The 18,584-nt window shown below is 40.9% G+C and overlaps 1 protein-coding gene across 2 annotated transcripts in view; it reads left to right on the forward strand.

Moving 5' to 3' along the window:
• The window catches only part of LOC125247138 (contactin-1a-like), a 32,897-nt gene extending 15,658 nt beyond the window's left edge, over positions 1-17,239 (forward strand). The window contains exons 3-24 of one of the 2 annotated variants that reach the window (XM_048158341.1): positions 595-633; positions 2,700-2,826; positions 3,122-3,291; positions 3,637-3,732; positions 3,960-4,166; positions 5,471-5,570; positions 6,318-6,502; positions 6,651-6,775; positions 7,546-7,666; positions 7,767-7,917; positions 8,007-8,134; positions 8,465-8,637; positions 9,028-9,172; positions 9,369-9,530; positions 9,608-9,757; positions 10,095-10,165; positions 10,349-10,583; positions 10,667-10,770; positions 10,846-11,035; positions 11,451-11,569; positions 12,365-12,518; positions 13,361-13,599. In XM_048158341.1, the coding sequence (XP_048014298.1) occupies positions 595-633; positions 2,700-2,826; positions 3,122-3,291; positions 3,637-3,732; positions 3,960-4,166; positions 5,471-5,570; positions 6,318-6,502; positions 6,651-6,775; positions 7,546-7,666; positions 7,767-7,917; positions 8,007-8,134; positions 8,465-8,637; positions 9,028-9,172; positions 9,369-9,530; positions 9,608-9,757; positions 10,095-10,165; positions 10,349-10,583; positions 10,667-10,770; positions 10,846-11,035; positions 11,451-11,569; positions 12,365-12,518; positions 13,361-13,584 (3,176 nt within the window). In that variant the 3' untranslated portion in view covers positions 13,585-13,599. Of the gene's footprint in view, positions 1-594; positions 634-2,699; positions 2,827-3,121; positions 3,292-3,636; positions 3,733-3,959; positions 4,167-5,470; positions 5,571-6,317; positions 6,503-6,650; positions 6,776-7,545; positions 7,667-7,766; positions 7,918-8,006; positions 8,135-8,464; positions 8,638-9,027; positions 9,173-9,368; positions 9,531-9,607; positions 9,758-10,094; positions 10,166-10,348; positions 10,584-10,666; positions 10,771-10,845; positions 11,036-11,450; positions 11,570-12,364; positions 12,519-13,360; positions 13,600-16,007 lie in introns of those variants that run through there. The other variant, XM_048158342.1, reaches the window with a different exon arrangement.
• Positions 17,240-18,584: the final 1,345 nt, after the last annotated feature.

An 18,584-nucleotide genomic window follows, 5' to 3' on the forward strand; every position in this document is an offset into this window, starting at 1 on the left:
TCAGTGATCAGAGGACATCAGCGCTCCGATCAGCCGTTATCTCACACACATCAGCGGTCACTGCTTTATAAACAGACACAGAGAGGATCTGAACCACGGCTCACGCTTAATCAGACTTGATGCTCAATTAGGATTCGGGCTTCCAACCATAATGAAAACAAGATAATGGAGATAAAGTGATTATTGTGCCGGATTCTTTATTTTAATTTGTTTTCCAGTTTAATTATATTTAAAGTTCAATTAAATCAACTTTTTTTTTAAATTTCAAGAAATGCATGTTTCTAAAAGTCAGTGCATAATCTTGACCTCAGTATTGACTAAAATATGATTATGATTTTGCTATAATCCAGGATAATATGGATGCTTTAATCATTCTTAAAGATCTATGATTGTCATTCCTCATGTGTTTTACTGTATAAATATGCACAAACATACTTTACTCTTTTGTGGTGACGTTCACATGCGTCTCATAAGAAGAATTAAAGAATTAAAATCATTCCTGGATGTTTTTGAGTCTGATTCGTTTTAAAAATAAATCTCACCGAACATGTAAAGATTGTGTGTTTCTGATGGTGTTTTGTGTTTGTGTTTCAGTCTGCTCAGTACGTGCTGATTTCGCAGGAGTCTTTGGAGGTGAGTTCAACCGTTCATCTTAAAGAACTGTTAATTTGTTGATTTACTGAGGTTTATTGCAGTTCGACGTCATCCCAAAATATGATATCAGTCACATTACCTGTTATGTTTAGACAGCGGCTTGTTGCTGGAAAGCTATTGTGTCCTGGTTAGGACACGCTGTGAGACGTTAGGACATTGTGGTGCGTCTGAGAGACGAACCGGCTCTGTGTTCAGAGAAGATCTCACGGACGTCACAGTGATTCACAGCTCTAATAAAGAAGCAGGGCATTGTGGGGGAGCAGGAGATTAAACAGACGCCTATGTCATTTCCATTTCCACAGCCTGACCGCCTCCACCCGTTCACCATCAGAGCCTCGGGAGCCTGCGTGCTCTGCCAGACGTTTAGTGATTCCTGGAGAGACTTTGATCTCTGTGCGTTTCATCCGCGCGACTGCATGCGGTTTACAGAACACACAGAGCCGGAGCGTCAGTCAAACCGCTGTAATACTCTAGCAGCACTGATATGATAACATAGTTAATATTGTGAATTCGTTTTTATTTGCATATTTTGTTTTAAATTGTATAGTAATCATACATCATGGATTAGTTGGTACTCCATTCAAATAGAAATTCAAATTGGGACAGGGGTGGCTTAATTTGCATTAAAAAATGAAAAATAATGTTCATAAGAATATGCTTTAGTTTCTTTAATAAATGCATTTTTTTCTTTGTTTTTATGAGTCTGACCATGTTTTTTGTCATTCTGTATGATAATCAGGGCTGTTTTACACGTGTGTTTAGATCAGGAACCGACCCGTCTGACGCCTTGTTGAGTTATTAACATCAAATCATGAGTGAACTGAAGATTACACTCCCCGCTCATGAATAATTCATATCTGATTAGACCAGCGCAGATTCCTGAAAGATCATCAGAAGAGCTTCAGTTCAATCCTCTCAAACTGGCGCTGTCTGTCCGGATACGCTTACTGAATCACTTACATCCAGAGGACAGCATTTACCAAAGTTTCCAGAATATAAGTCATGTTTTATCATCTCAAATGTGCCGCGACTTACATTCCAAAGTGACCTGAATAATGCAATTAACATCAAGCTCTCAAAATATGCATATGATGAATGAGAGAGGATCGTGAGCACAACAGTCGCCTCCGGAAGTAGAAACTCTATTGATTTCCTCCATAGTGGAACTGTTTTTTAGCAATAATTGATGAACTTTTAAAGACAGCATTACTGTGAGCTACGAGGATGATAATCGATGGTATATGCTTTGGTTGAAGCCGTCAGCCCACATTATTTCAACTTATTTCAGACAAGTTTTAAAATAATCAACAGTTGAAAAACAAACTGTTCGTGAGTTAATCATCGTCATTAATCGCGGTGGCGTCAGACTCGTTGTGTCTCTAATGCACTAATGGAGCCGGAAATGACTGACCGTCAACATGGGGTCAAGATGGACTCGCTGGACTTTCTTAACGCACATTATTATGCATAATTTATCAGTGCAAGTTAAGAAAATCATCTTCATAATGTTTCTCTGTCTCTGAAATGTACTTTTCTTCTGATGTTACAGAAAGAAAATAATATTAACTAATAATATCCTCCTGATCCGGTCAATTAGGTTAATTAGGTTTATAATGCTTAATTATGTAATTTTTCTAATGTATCTGTTCATGTGTTGTGAAAACTGATCATAATAATACTTTCAGTCCTCGTACACAATTCCATAGTAATGATATAATTTCACATATTATACTTATATTCACATATATATTTATATTTAAAATATATTTTAGTGCTGTCTAATCATGATTAATCATATCTAACATAAAAGTTTGTAACACACATATATATATATATATATATACACATTTTTATGGTAGATTAATTGATTTGACAGCACTGTTTTTACATTTATTTATTTATTTATATAAATCTATTTTTATATTGGTCCTTGGCCTTGTTGTTTTTAATTATGTGTGTTTCCCTGACTCTCGTTTCATGTGTTTTTATGATCTCACGTGATTATGATTCTTTGAGTTTGACCGTATTTCCTCCTGCTGTCTCAGACGAGTCGTCAGGATTCGGGCCGGTGTTTGAGGAGCAGCCCGTCGACACCATTTACCCGGAAGAGTCTCCGGAGGACAAGATCATCATGAGCTGCAGGACACAAGCGAACCCTCCCGCCACATACAGGTCACACCTACTCCCAGAGTTCACCACGCTTTACCACGCTGCAAACATTATTACTGAACGCAGTACTGATGAAATATATAACTTTTTATAGGGTTTAAGTTTCAAGGAACCTGGCCAGTAACTGGTAACAACATTTTCTGATAGACTATGGCCTACAAAACCTTCAAACTTCAAGCTTTTTAAACTATTTTAAACGTTCTGGTCAGGCTTTCTCAAGCCAACATCAAAGTCTGTGTTGATGAAATGTTTTTATTTAGTTGAACATTATTGTGTGTGTGTGTGTGTGTGTTCTCAGGTGGAGACTGAACAGCACAGAAATCGTCATTGACGATCACTACAGCCTGATGGGTGGAAACCTGGTCATCAGCTTCCCAGACAAGAGCAAGCATGCTGGGAACTATTCGTGTGTGGCCAGTAATGAGTTCGGGACGGTGGTCAGTCAGAGAGCGTCCATTCAGTTCGGCTGTGAGTCGCTCCTGATGCTCTTATAAGAGCTCTGTTAAAGTGCCCTGAACGTCTGCTTGACTTACATACACACACTCACACACACACACTCACACACACTCACACACACACACACTCACACACACACACACTCACACACACACACACACACACACACGCACACACACACACGCAGAGCCGTTATTGTTCGGTGCTTGACGGATATTAATTTCTGCTGTCAGACTTCAGAGACGCTTGTGCTCTTTCTGCTGAATTATGACTCAAAAGTGTCTTCAGTGCAGTTTTACTGCTATTGTTTGTGAAAGTGATGTGTGGAGTTAATTAAATTCTGTTTCCGTGTTTTAGACCTGGACATGTTCTCCACAGATGAGCGGGAGGCGGTCTATGTGAAGGAGGGGCAGGGGGCGGTGCTTCTGTGTGCCCCGCCTCCACACTTCCCAGGTTACCATAGTGACCTTTTATCATACTTTCATACCCTAACATACAAAGACATGTAACAGAAGTTTTCTATTTCTGCACACACACATTTTCTTTTATCTTAATCGATTTACATATTTTTACAATAGAAGGTATAGAATTGTTTCCATTTCACTGGCGACCTGCAGTCATTGATGCGTTAGACGGACACATTTGTATCAGGTGTGTGATGTCATTTCCTGTCCCTGCAGAGGATCTGTCCTTCCGCTGGATGCTGAACGAGTTTCCGGACTTCATCCCTCTGGATAAGCGGCGGTTCGTGTCTCAGACCACCGGGAATCTCTACATCTCCACCGTCCGCGCGTCAGACAGCGGGAACTACTCGTGTTTTGTCCACAGCCCGTCCATCGCCAAGAGCGTCTTCAGCAAGTTCATCCCGCTGGTGCCCATCGCCGAGCGTGAGTCGTTCCCAGAGGATGCTGAAACACATGCACCTTTAACTAATACTATTTTTACAGTTTTTGCCACTAAAGTGTGAGTGATGCTCATGCAGAGGTTTGATAGATCTTCTGAAGCAGAAAGCAATCGATAGTGTGACTGTGTGCTGAAACTGACAGAGAGGAAAGAGAAGCAAAGATCTGAAAGAAAACTGTCTGTGGTGTCTGAAGTGAGCTGCTTCTTATTTTAGGTCTGTTCACGCTCAAATAATCTGCTTAAAGAAATCATGTCTGTTATAATATGAGCATACGAACAGCTTTCATGTGAGTTTATCAGGAATAATATGAGTTTCTGATCACTCAATGTTCTTCTTCTGTGTGACGTCAGAAAAATGAGTCGTTTCTGCTGTTTATTTTCAATAAATGTTGTTTGAACTGGAGAGGAAGTTTGAGCTCAAAGATTTAAGACAAGGCTGTTTCTTTTCTTCTTTCAGACTAGTGGGAAAAAACATCTAAAAAACACTTTAGTGTTTATTTTATTGTACTTTATCTATTTGCGTTCAATATCTTTAAAGATTGTTTTCACAAAATGAGTTTTTTCTCCACTTCAGCAGCACTTACAAACATCAAAACTTACAGTTTTATTCATATCTATATTCTGAAGGTTTTTACTGTGGGGTTTGTTTATATATCATTTGCCTTGATTTATATAACCTTTTATTCCTAAAAACATGTTAAAAATGTATTTTTTCCACCTGTTGATGGTTTTTTTTGATTTATGAAGTGATAAAAAGAGAAAGGCAAAATCCCCTCAGTAAAAATCTTTAACTCTAATATGTCAACAAAATCAAACTCAAATTTTGAACCTGGCTTTATCCAAAGTTCAGATTTATTTTCTGGAAATGCATGCAAATTAGTGCGTAATAAATTAAAAACGACCTCATTTGCCTATTTAAGCATAACATTTCAGAAAACTTGCAATACAAGAGAGTGTTAAAATTCTGACTGTAATAAATCAGCTGCTGAACATCTATGAGTTCATTTTGACCCCAGTTCACCTGCGCTGTCTTGCCTTGATTCCTCATGAATCTTTAATGTCTAAAGCACTGAATCTCTAGTGTGCTGCTGCATCCGGTTCATTCCCAGCATTACATGCAGACGTTCATGACTGTCACAACATCATGAGTGTGTTTTGAGTCAAAGCGCCTCGGAGCAGGAGCTCTGTTGAGAGAAACAAACAGGAGGGACTCGTCGCGTCTCGCTCCTTCTGCTGGAGGGAAGCATGAGTCCTCAGCCATTCACGGCTCATTTCTGCTCTCTTTCAGGTTCTCTGAGGAAATATCCTGCTGATATCAAAGTCAAATCTCCAGACACCTTCGCGCTGGCGGGGCAGAACGTCACGCTCGAGTGTTTCGCGCTGGGAAAGTAAGAAATAATGCCAACCAGATGATTTCTGCTGTTCGCAAAAGCACCGCTTCAATCATTTCTCTCAAACGCTTCATTATTCAGCACAGTTTTTTGCAAATATTTCAGTTTTTAATCATTTTTCATTCAAACTGCATTTTGTAGATCATTTCAACATTACAGTGCAATCTCTTAATAAACTTCTTAAAGTTCAAATGCTATTGACCGACACTGATAGAACGCTGAGAATTCAAAATAACATCAGTGACATCACTGGGATATCTGCATACTGAATCCACAGCTGACAGGGAACGTTCTGGCAAGGTCCTCTCAAAGTTTCAAACAAATGTTCTTCCAGTAACGTTAATAGAACGTTCGTTCAGAGTCATCTGGTCTGAGTTAATGTTCTTAATACGTTAGCACAAAAACACATTTATACATCGTGCATGGAACTTATTCCTGAAATGTTTTAGTTGGATGTTCATCTGACATTTTTAAATGTTACTGCTTGTTTCAGAACATTCAAAAGTAACGTCCCCATGTTTGAAGAACGAGACAATGGAATGTTCCCTTAACTTTCATATAACCAACAAAAAAAATGTTTTAAAAAACTTTTGAATGTTCAGAGAGTTTTGATCAGTCTTGCATGGATTTTCATCCTCTTGAATCTATTTAATCACCTATAGCTGATTGTTACATTGTGTTTAATTGATTAAGAGGTTCTCAGGGTGTTATATTATGTGTGTGTGTGTGTGTGTGTGTGTTCAGCCCCATCCCTCAGATCCGCTGGAGGAAGGTGGATGGCGAGCTGCCGGCCCATCGTCATGACGTCAGTATGGCAGGAAGTCTCCTCCATCTCTACGACGTCCAGTACGAGGACGAGGGTGTGTACGAGTGCGAGGCCGACAACTCCAAAGGCAAAGACTGGCACAAAACGCACCTGTATGTGGAGGGTGAGAGTCACATGACCTCTTTACTGAGACACACCTGAGCACTGAACAAGATAGAGGTTTATTCTGGAAAATAGAGTGCATGTCAGAAATATGATCACACACTGTGTGTTTACACGTGTGTGTGTGTGTGTGTGTGTGTGTGTCTCAGGAGCTCCTGAATGGGTGGAAAAGATCAGCAGCTCGGAGAGAGACATCGGAGGAGATTACATCATGTCCTGTATAACCACCGGGAAACCCAAACCCCACGTGCACTTCCTGAAGAACGGACGAATGGTACGGCCGTCATTTCAAGTGACTGATGCTGCGTTCATGTGATCAGTTCATGAGTGTTTCTCGACTCTCAGAGCTTCAGGAGTGTAAAAACACCAGAAATCATCCAGATTAGGAAAATGCATTTGTAAACTGCTGAACCTGATCAGTGGATGCAGAGAGACGCAGTGTAATGAATGAGTGTGTTGTGGAGCGTCTCGGACGCTGGCTGTGTTTCCGTCTGGAGCGAGGCCTTCCCATCATGCTCCTGGTTATGTAACAGTCACAGCAGATGGTTGTTATCCAAACACCTGAAGTGTGATTACAGCGTCCGGCGACACTCAGAACGCTAATCAAACATGACTTCTGACCGAAGAATCATGCCAGACTGACTCTTTTCAGTGTCTGCACCGTATTTATATTAATTTTTGATATTTTATTTAGCTTTATGACTTTGATTTATTAAATAAATCAATTAATAAATAATCAAATACTTTATTTATTCATTTATTAGTATTAATTAACATAAAATAATGGATTTGTATGGCATCATTTATTAATTTAGCTGTTTTTATTTATTTATTTATTTTTGATGTTTTTATTTTTGATCTAATCAAATGAATTAATCTATATATATACAGTACAAATATTTGTACGTTTTTTCTACATTGTTATTTTATTTGTTTTTATGGCTTCTTCTCATTGATAAGCAGTAGGAATATGATGTTGATGACATTTATTGGTGACAGCGTTCATGAGTGTTGACGGATGAATCTGTTCGTTCTCTCCATCAGTACGGCAAGAACCACGAGTTACGCTTCACGGACCTGACGTTTGACGATTCGGGCATGTATCAGTGTATCGCTGAGAACCGTCACGGCGTGATCTACGCCAACGCCGAGCTCAGGGTGTTCGGTGAGCTCAACTCTGATTGGTTGACCGGGTCAGAGGTCATTCAGTTTGAGCCTCAGATGCAGATGTTCCTCCTCTGACTGTGTGTTTGTTGTTTTCTCAGCCGGCGCTCCTTCATTCGAGAGGAACCCTGTGAAACCCAAACTCCTGGGGGCCAAAAACGGCCGTGTGGTGTTCGACTGCAAACCCAGAGCGGCGCCGCGGCCCACCATCTCCTGGAGCAAAGGAACCGAGCTCCTGCACAACTCCAGCAGGTCAGAGGTCACCGCAGCATCTCTCGTTCACGACACGCTCGCGTCACGTCCGGACCTGCTCAAATAAAGCCTTTCCTCTATCTCTGCAGGCTCTTCATTTGGCCGGACGGGAGTTTAGAGCTGCTCAACATCACTAAATCAGACGAAGGCAGATACACATGCTTCGCAGAAAACGACAGAGGCCGAGCGAACAGCACTGGATCACTGTTAGTCACGGGTATGACATGGAAACACAACACACACGTACTGTTCACCCTGGCAACCACATAGCAACACCCTAGCAACCACATAGCAACACCCTAGCAACCACATAGCATCACTTTAGTAACCACCCAGAACACATCTGCTTTCTTGAATGGCCTCAAAACCTTCAATATATTTCTCAAGTCAACAGAGATGCTTGTATTCTGGCTCACTCCTGCCCTCTGCTGCCACAAACACACAGCTGCACCTCTGCTGCTGACAGTGATCAATGAACAAGAGTCATGTGATTCCACTCGTTTATCCTATTGACTGTATTGAGATGAGTTTGCGTCTCTCTCCTCAGACGCCACCAAGATCACACTGGCCCCGTCGAACGCTGACATCAACGCGGGCGACAGCTCCAGGATGGAGTGTGCTGCGTCACATGACCCGACCCTTGACCTCACCTTTATCTGGTCCCTCGACGAGCACGTCATCGACTTCGACAGTGACCGAGAGCATTACGAGCACAAGATGGTGATGACAAACATTTAATATTTACTGAGATTAATGAATCAAAACTTGATTAATATCATCATTACTATAACTAACGATGACTATATCAGCGTCCACACCGCCGGCCGATACGTTCTCTTTATATAAGCGAGCTGCAGTTTTGTCATCTGTCACTTTAAATGCTCAAGCTCTTAAAGCAGGATGGATTCTGATTGGCTGTTTTTATCATTCATCAATTGAAAAAAAAATCATTCTGAAAGTGATTCCAGTGATATCGCTCCTCTGTGTCATTAGTTGTGGCGACTCTCTATTCAATCAAAACTTTATAGTTATAGTTATCGTTTTTTGCAGTGAATGGATGTCTTGTGTGCGTCTCAAACATGAATTATCTCTTTCATCACTGCTGGTCAGGATGTTAATCAGGCCGGTCAGGCCGGGACGTCCAGCTCAGAGCTGCTGATCAGTAACGCACAGCTGAGACACGCGGGACGATACGCCTGTACGGCTCAGACGCCGGTGGACAACGTCACGGCCGCCGCAGAGCTGGTGGTGCGAGGTGAGACCGTATATATAACACATATATCATCCAGTCTGGAGCTGGAGAAGCTCATTTGATGAGAAACCTTTGAGTTCTTCTTGAGATCTCTTGTATGAAATGTTTCAGATGTTGTTGAGATCTCCTGAGAATCTCCTGAGGAGATGCGTTTGGAATCAATGAGTCTCTTTCATCTCACGCATCTCCTCGCTCTCAGGTCCTCCAGGTCCTCCCGGCGGCGTGCGTGTGGACGAGGTGACGTCCAGCAGCGTGAGGGTGACGTGGAGTCACGGGACAGACAACCTGAGCCCCATCTCCAAATACAGCGTCCAGTACAGAGACGTGCGCGAGCAGCAGGACTGGAGAGACGCGTCCACCTGTCAGTACATCACCGCTCTTGAGATCAGTGTTCTCCATCAAACACTCATATCTAAAGCAGTGCTTCTGTGTCTTCAGCTCCAGTCAATGTGGAGGGAAATGCAGAAATGGCCACCGTGATCAACCTGATGCCCTGGACGGAGTATGAGTTCAGAGTCACGGCCACCAACACGCTGGGAACCGGCCCGCCGAGCGACCCTTCACCCCGAATCACCACCAGAGAAGCCCGTGAGTCCCTTCTGTCCTCTCAGTAAACACCTTCAGTTCGTTTATCCCTCCTTCTGCATTCGGGTTCGTCTTGAACAAGTGGTACATTCAAACGAATCGAATTAATTCCAGTAGAGTTAATCATTATCATCATGACCCGGGATGAAGAACATGTGGTCAGTTTCAGTCAATCCTCACTAGAACGGCTGCTGATAGCGATCTGATTAAACACTGAGAATTAAACCTCCTCCAGCAGAAACGTAATTGCATAGCGACACCATAGTAACTGCAAATGCCTTAGCAACCGTGATCACACCGTCATCATGTTTGAAGTGTTTGACTCTCTCTCTCTCTGTAGGGCCTGTCGTGGCTCCGTCTGACATCGGCGGAGGAGGCGGAGCCAGTCGGGAGCTCACCATCACATGGACGGTACCAGAGCTCACATTTATCACCAGTTTCAATCAGAAACATCTGTCTGAATAACAGCAAAACACTGTTTCTCTTGTCATTTAGACATCATCATCTCTCAGTCTTAGATCATGTCTCATTTGCATATTTAAATTACGCAACAATGCGGTGTGGCAAGTATCTGAATCATGTTCTGATCCGCAGCCGGTCCAGTCGCAGTACTACTACGGCAGTAACTTCGGCTACATCATCGCCTTCAAGCCTGAGAACGACTCCGAGTGGCTGCGAGTGACGGTCACCGACCCACAGGCCCGGAAGTACGTCCACAAAGACCCCAAAATCCCTCCGTCCACCAGGTTCGAGGTGAAGATGAAGGCCTTCAACAGTCAGGGCGAGGGTCCGTTCAGCCTCAGCGCCTTCATCTACTCAGCGCAGGACGGTGAGTGACGCTCCTGCAGACTGTCTCAGGTGACGCAGGTGAAGAAGCGTTCTGACGTGTGTGTGTGTGTGTGTGTGTCTCAGTGCCTGCGGACGCGCCCACCATCGCCGAGACCCGAGCGCTGTCGGCCACAGAAGCCGTGGTGACGTGGGTGCCGGTGGCGCTGCAGAGCGTGGAGGGTTACCAGGTACTGACCCGCCCGTCACACGACACTCCTTCACTGTTAAACTCCAGTTAAACTCCAGCGGGTGTTCTCCTTCAGGTCCGGTACTGGAGGGAGACGCTGGAGAACGAGGCGTCGGCGCAGCGGGTTCTGGTGCCGAGTCGAGAGAACCACACGCGTCTGGACAACATGAAGGCCGACTCGCATTACCTGATCGAGGTGCGGGCGTACAACGGCGCCGGGTACGGACCCGCCAGCCAGAGACACAGGATCCACACCAAGAAAGCCCGTGAGTCTGACAGAATCTGACGAAATACTCCAAATCATCATATCAGAATGATTTCTGAAGGATCATGTGACACTGAAGACTGGAGTAATGATGCTGAAAATTCAGCTTTGATCACAGGAATAAATTATATTTTACTTAATAATATTTCACAGTTTTTACTGTATTTTTGATCAAATAGATGTAGTCTTGATGAGCAGAAGAGACTCTTTCAGAAACATTAAAAATGTTACATTAAAAAGTTCCTCTATACGTAAGGAACAGAGTGCTTCATAAGGGGATCATATGTGGGATTTTGACATCAACATATTTGAAAACCCCTGATTTTAAGAGATAAAGTGAGATGATATTTATGTACAACTCGTAAGAGTAAAGTACAATCTTCAGATGGGTTTTCTGCTCTGATTGTGTTCCTCAGCTCCGAGTCGGCCTCCTAAGATCACCGGCACAAAGATGCACTACAGCGGCACGTCCATCAACATCGCCTGGGAGAAGGTGCAGTCGCTGGCCAACGAGTCGACGGTGGCCGGATATAAGGTCAGAAAGAGACGATGCTCCGCTGACCTGCTGCTCTCGTGTGCTTCAGTTAAACATGCATACACGTATCTCAAAGATTTGACAATAAATATGAGATGAAGCGTGAATATTCATGTGCAGTCTTAAAAATCTTAAAAATTGTATCATGCATCTTTCTGAAATAATAATGAACTTGTTCCTTTACACAATTACATCATCAGTTCTGAATAAAACATGTTTTTCCTCCATGTCCATTTAACAATATATAATGAAGTTCAACTGCAGTTTTGAGTGTAAATCAGGCAGGAACATTAAACATTAAACATTAAACATTCCTGCATTTCACTGAAGTTTCTAGTCAGACGTTTTGACCTGCTGTCCTTCAGAATAATCATACTTGCTGTTTTAGGCGTTTAAGAAGCCATTGAGATATAATGTCAAATATCCATGTCTAACAACCCTTTCAAAACTATGTGATAATATTGACAGCCAACTCGTCATTGCTCTAGTCTTTTCTTCTCTATTGTGTCGTATATCCGAGTGAAACGCTTCTCAAACAAGAACAAATGTTGGCCGGGGCTTGATTTTGTCTGTGTGGAATTGATTGGATGGTTGTGGTTTGCTATTGGTGGATCTCATCAGAGAAGAGAAGAGATGCTGCAAGAGGGAGGAGAAGATATTCTGATTCAAGATTACCAGGAACATGAATTGTATTTCCTAACACGACTGTATTTCTGATATAATCTGCTGCTTTGATTCACATTTAATGATAGTTGTGATTCTCTCAGCTCTTGACGTATCCCTGCTCTCCCTCAGGTCCTGTACCGGAAGGAGGGGCAGCCCAGCGGGACGCTCTACACCACAGAGAAGCAGTCCATCGATCTGCCCCTGATGAAGGACGATTACCTGGTGGAGGTGCGAGCACACAGCGAGGGTGGAGACGGGGCCGTCGCTCAAGTGCGCATCGCAGGTACAGCGTCCTGATTCAGTTCAGTTCAGTGTTGATTCAGTTCAGTTCAGTGTTGATTCAGTTCAGTTCAATTTTAATTCAGTTTAATGTTGATTCAGTTCAGTTCAGTGTTAATTTAGTTCAGTTCAATGTTGATTCAGTTCAGTGTTGATTCAGTTCAGTGTTGATTCAGTTTAGTTCAGTGTTGATTCAGTTCAGTTCAATGTTGATTCAGTTCAGTGTTGATTCAGTTCAGTTCAGTGTTGTTTCAGTTCAGTTCAATGTTGATTCAGTTCAGTTCAGTGTTGATTCAGTTCAATGTTGATTCAGTTTAGTTCAATGTTGGATGGACAATAATTTCCTTCAACTAAATCAGAAGAAGACTGATGTTATGTTGTTTGGCCCTTCACACCTTTTAAATAACATAAGTTCTACCCTAGGCCCCCTTCAAGATAACATTCGGGATAAAGTTAAAAATCTGGGAGTTACCCTTGACCCTGAGTTAAAATTTGATAAACGAATCAACTCTGTAGTTAGAGCCAGTTTTCTGCAGCTTAGGGGACTTTGCAAGCTGAAAAATATTCTGAGCTTTAGTGATTTGGAGACTGTTATTCATGCGTTTATTTCAACCAGGTTGGATTATTGCAATGCTCTATATGCTGGAATAAATCAGTCCTCGCTTCCGCGATTACAACTGGTACAGAATGCTGCGGCTCGTTTTTTAACAGGGACAAAAAAGAGAGAACATATTACACCTGTGCTGTCATCACTTCATTGGCTACCCGTTCGTTTCAGAGTTGATTTTAAGGTTTTAGTATTTGTATTTAAATCAATTCATGGTCTTGCCCCTTCTTATATTTCAGAACTTATCCATTCGTATTCCCCTGTGACAACGCTCAGATCTTCCACCCAGATGATATTAAATGTTCCAAAATCCCGACTTAAATCCAAAGGTGACAGAGCTTTCTCAGTTCACGGTCCTAAGCTCTGGAATGCCCTACCTGTGTCTATTAGACTTTCCCCTACTCTTTCTACATTTAAATCTTCTCTCAAAACATACTGTTTTCTCAGGCATATGTGTAATTAATTTGATATACATTTTTTAGTCTTAAATATTGTTTTATATTGCATGATGTTCCTGTCTTAATTGTATTACTTTTGTTTGTTTTCTTTTGATATTTTATTATTAGTGTTTAAATTGTATTGTATGAGGATGTTTTGTTTGGTATATTGTGCAGCACTTTGGTCAGCATTTATGCTGTTTTAAAGGGCTCTATAAATAAACTTGACCTTGACCTTGACTTGACCTTGGTTCTGTTCAATGTTGATTCAGTTCAGTGTTGATTCAGCTCAGTTCAATGTTGATTCAGTTTAGTTCAGTGTTGATTCAGTTCAGTTCAATGTTGATTCAGTTCAATGTTGATTCAGTTTAGTTCAGTGTTGATTCAGTTCAGTTCAATGTTAATTCAGTTCAATGTTTATTCGGTTCAGTGTTGATTCAGTTTAGTTCAATGTTGATTCAGTTCAGTTCAGTGTTGGTTCAGTTCAGTGTTGTTTCAGTTCAGTTCAATGTTGATTCAGTTCAGTTCAGTGTTGATTCAGTTCAATGTTGATTCAGTTTAGTTCAATGTTGGATGGACAATAATTTCCTTCAACTAAATCAGAAGAAGACTGATGTTATGTTGTTTGGCCCTTCACACCTTTTAAATAACATAAGTTCTACCCTAGGCCCCCTTCAAGATAACATTCGTGATAAAGTTAAAAATCTGGGAGTTACCCTTGACCCTGAGTTAAAATTTGATAAACGAATCAACTCTGTAGTTAGAGCCAGTTTTCTGCAGCTTAGGGGACTTTGCAAGCTGAAAAATATTCTGAGCTTTAGTGATTTGGAGACTGTTATTCATGCGTTTATTTCAACCAGGCTGGATTATTGTAATGCTCTATATGCTGGAATAAATCAGTCCTCGCTTCTGCGATTACAACTGGTACAGAATGCTGCGGCTCGTTTTTTAACAGGGACAAAAAAGAGAGAACATATTACACCTGTGCTGTCATCACTTCATTGGCTACCCGTTCGTTTCAGAGTTGATTTTAAGGTTTTAGTATTTGTATTTAAATCAATTCATGGTCTTGCCCCTTCTTATATTTCAGAACTTATCCATTCGTATTCCCCTGTGACAACGCTCAGATCTTCCACCCAGATGATATTAAATGTTCCAAAATCCCGACTTAAATCCAAAGGTGACAGAGCTTTCTCAGTTCACGGTCCTAAGCTCTGGAATGCCCTACCTGTGTCTATTAGACTTTCCCCTACTCTTTCTACATTTAAATCTTCTCTCAAAACATACTTTTTTTCTCAGGCATATGTGTAATTAATTTGATATACATTTTTTAGTCTTAAATATTGTTTTATATTGCATGATGTTCCTGTCTTAATTGTATTACTTTTGTTTGTTTTCTTTTGATATTTTATTATTAGTGTTTAAATTGTATTGTTTGAGGATGTTTTGTTTGGTATATTGTGCAGCACTTTGGTCAGCATTTATGCTGTTTTAAAGGGCTCTATAAATAAACTTGACCTTGACCTTGACTTGACCTTGGTTCTGTTCAATGTTGATTCAGTTCAGTGTTGATTCAGCTCAGTTCAATGTTGATTCAGTTTAGTTCAGTGTTGATTCAGTTCAGTTCAATGTTGATTCAGTTCAATGTTGATTCAGTTTAGTTCAGTGTTGATTCAGTTTAGTTCAATGTTGGTTCAGTTCAATGTTGATTCAGTTTAGTTCAGTGTTGATTCAGTTCAGTTCAATGTTGGTTCAGTTCAATGTTGATTCAGTTTAGTTCAGTGTTAATTCAGTTCAGTTCAATGTTGATTCAGTTCAGTGTTGATTCAGTTTAGTTCAGTGCTGATTCAGTTCAGTTCAATGTTGGTTCAGTTCAATGTTGATTCAGTTCAGTTCAGTGTTGATTCAGTTCAGTTCAATGTTGATTCAGTTTAGTTCAATGTTGGTTCAGTTCAATGTTGATTCAGTTTAGTTCAGTGTTGATTCAGTTCAGTTCAATGTTGATTCAGTTCAGTGTTGATTCAGTTCAGTGTTGATTCAGTTCAATGTTGATTCAGTTCAGTTCAATGTTGATTCAGTTTAGTTCAGTGTTGATTCAGTTTAGTTCAATGTTGGTTCAGTTCAATGTTGATTCAGTTTAGTTCAGTGTTGATTCAGTTCAGTGTTAATTCAGTTCAGTTCAGTGTTGATTCAGTTCAGTTCAATGTTGATTCAGTTCAATGTTGATTCAGTTTAGTTCAGTGCTGATTCAGTTTAGTTCAATGTTGGTTCAGTTCAATGTTGATTCAGTTCAGTTCAATGTTGATTCAGTTCAGTTCGATGTTGATTCAGTTCAGCATGCTAAGTTCGTGTGTGTGTGTGTGTTTTCTGATGATATGTGTGTGTGTGTTTTCTGATGATATGTGTGTGTGTGTGTGTGTTTTCTGATGATATGTGTGTGTGTGTGCAGGTGCGGCAGGAGCTCTGGCGTCTTCGTCTCTCGGCCTCTTCTCGCTGCTCCTCGTGGCTCTGCTGAGTTTGATCCTCTGAATGTAGATTCATCCTGATTCAATGAAGCTGAACTCTCACGGATGAAACGCGCTCATATTCCTGAGTCTGTCCGGACTGAAGATTCAGGACAGAGCGTGTGTTCAATGTCAGTTCAATATGCCTTACAACATCTCATCTCTGATTGGTCCAGCGGGAGCTGCCACAGGAAGTGCTGCTGCGAGACTTCCTGTGAGGTTCAGCGGGGACGGATCAGCGTTTGAGCGTCTCATGTTTGTCTTCATGTCGTCGTCAGATCAGTGGCTTTCTCTTATTTCTGTGACGGATACAGTCAAAGCAAAGCAACAATTCATTCACTTTTACTGGTTTATTATATATGCAATAATTTATATAGATATTGGTCTATTCGATATTGTATCTGTTTTTATATTAGCATATCTCTAGATTTTTTAATTAGGACTATAATTTCTGCATTGGAGCGTCAGCGGCTGAATGAGACGGACGTTTGTGCTTGTTTTCAATCTAATGAAATATGATCAGCTGATGTAAACGAATGCGTGTGTGAATCAGATGAATATAATGATCATGTGATGATTTATAATTGATTCATTAGCACTGATTCTTGAGCACAAACGCTTGTTTTGACTGTATCGCTCTGTCGTTCGCAGGTGATTCGTGATGAATGTCATTGAACTGCGTTTTATTTTCATAATAATGTTTGTAACGGTCGCTAACTTTAATGAACATCAGTCTGTTTATATTCAAACAAAAACTGATTCATTCCAGTCCTGAATCATTCGCTCTGGAGCGTTTGCTGAAATATATGATTTGTGTTGGAGTCATCATCTGATGATAGAGTGTATTTTGTGTTCTGATCAGGAGAAACGCTGCGGTTTCACTCGTATCAGGATCAGAAGCGTCTTGTTTTTCATGAAGCAGTGGTTTCAAGTGTTTCTCCTGGTTGAAGTGCTTTTGCTCCTGATCTGCATCTGCGTGAGAGAGTTTTGCCAAATGCATGGATGCCTTGAGCTTTAGCGGCCTGCAGTTACTCAGAGGCCAGATGCATGATGGGATTGAATGGACTGATCTTCATACTCATTGGTTCAGTTCAAGCACAGGTCAGACTCTTTAACTAGACTAACCTGTCAGTGATTACCTGCTTCATTCAATTAAACTTTATAGAGACCAAACAAACTCGTCTGCTGTTTCTCATTGAATCGATCTGTTTCTTCTCAATCTCAGTCAGATTGAATAGATTTTTTTATAAACAACTTATCTTGTAACGTGTCTTTAATTTTTGTTGTATATGTAGTAGAATTTATAATGACAAATCTTTTAACTACTGGTTGGATTGTTAAAGAGGGGTCATCAGTAAGTATTTTCAAGGCTTCTCACTGTAATTCTATTAAATTTTATGCACTATACTTTGAGATTCCTGCAACCACTGATTTTCATAATTTCTACAAGTCTAAAAGGTATCCAATGCAAACCAGCACTTGAGAGTGAGAGAGCTGGGAGACACTCACTCCTACAGCCAATGTGGCATGTCCAATCCACCTAACCAGAGCAAACCCACACTGACACTGAGAACATGCAAACTCCACACAGAAAGGACTCCTGGCTTAGCCTGGATAAATGATACACTTTGTCTCACAAAAAGTAACAATTCAACATTAACCCATGAATGGATTGGTATGGTTAAAAGGTACAAATTATAATACTTTAATCAATACTGTGGTCTGTTCACCAAATCAACGAGAAGATGATGCTGGGGAAAAGAATCAGAATGAACTTTATTGCCAAGTATGTTTACACACACAAGGAATTTGTCTTGGTGACAGAAGAAGCTTCCAGTGCAGAAGAAAGTACAGACATACTGGAATTCTATTAGATTTATAAGATTATCATTCACGTCGGCACTAATGATGTCCGAATCATTAAATTCAGAATAGATCACTAAAATTAACATTAAAGAGGTGTGTGAACTCGCAAGTATGATGTCAGACACTGTAATTTGCTCTGGCCCTCTTCCTGTTCGTGATGAGATACTCAACCTGTTCCTGTTGAGTGATGAGATGTGGTGTCCACAGAATAATATAGGGTTCATAAGCTATGCATTTTGGGATATCGCATAAAAAAATGCTGGATATAAACAAGATGCACATAAATTCTAAAAATGCGCATAAAAAAACGTATGCGCTCAAATGAGTGGGATAAATTTTTTATGCGACACAAAAACATGCTTGTAAACTACGATCTGTCTATCTATCTAACTGTCTATCTGTCAATCTATCTGTCAATCTGTCTATCTATCTATCTATCTATCTATCTATCTGTCTGTCTGTCTGTCTGGATTGGTTTGATAATGGTATAATTTTTGTTCAGCACCTGTGCTAGTTTATGTTAAATGTATTTTATCAAGCATCAGAGAGCAGGGGTCCAGTCCAGGTTCCCGTGTATTTGATTGTATTTCACAATGTCAGTGTAGTTTCATCGGGTCCATGTTTTGACGTCATGCTTTCTGCTCACTTCCTATTTT

This window comes from Megalobrama amblycephala, linkage group LG15, assembly GCF_018812025.1.
Source record: "Megalobrama amblycephala isolate DHTTF-2021 linkage group LG15, ASM1881202v1, whole genome shotgun sequence".
Classification (NCBI taxonomy): domain Eukaryota; kingdom Metazoa; phylum Chordata; class Actinopteri; order Cypriniformes; family Xenocyprididae; genus Megalobrama; species Megalobrama amblycephala.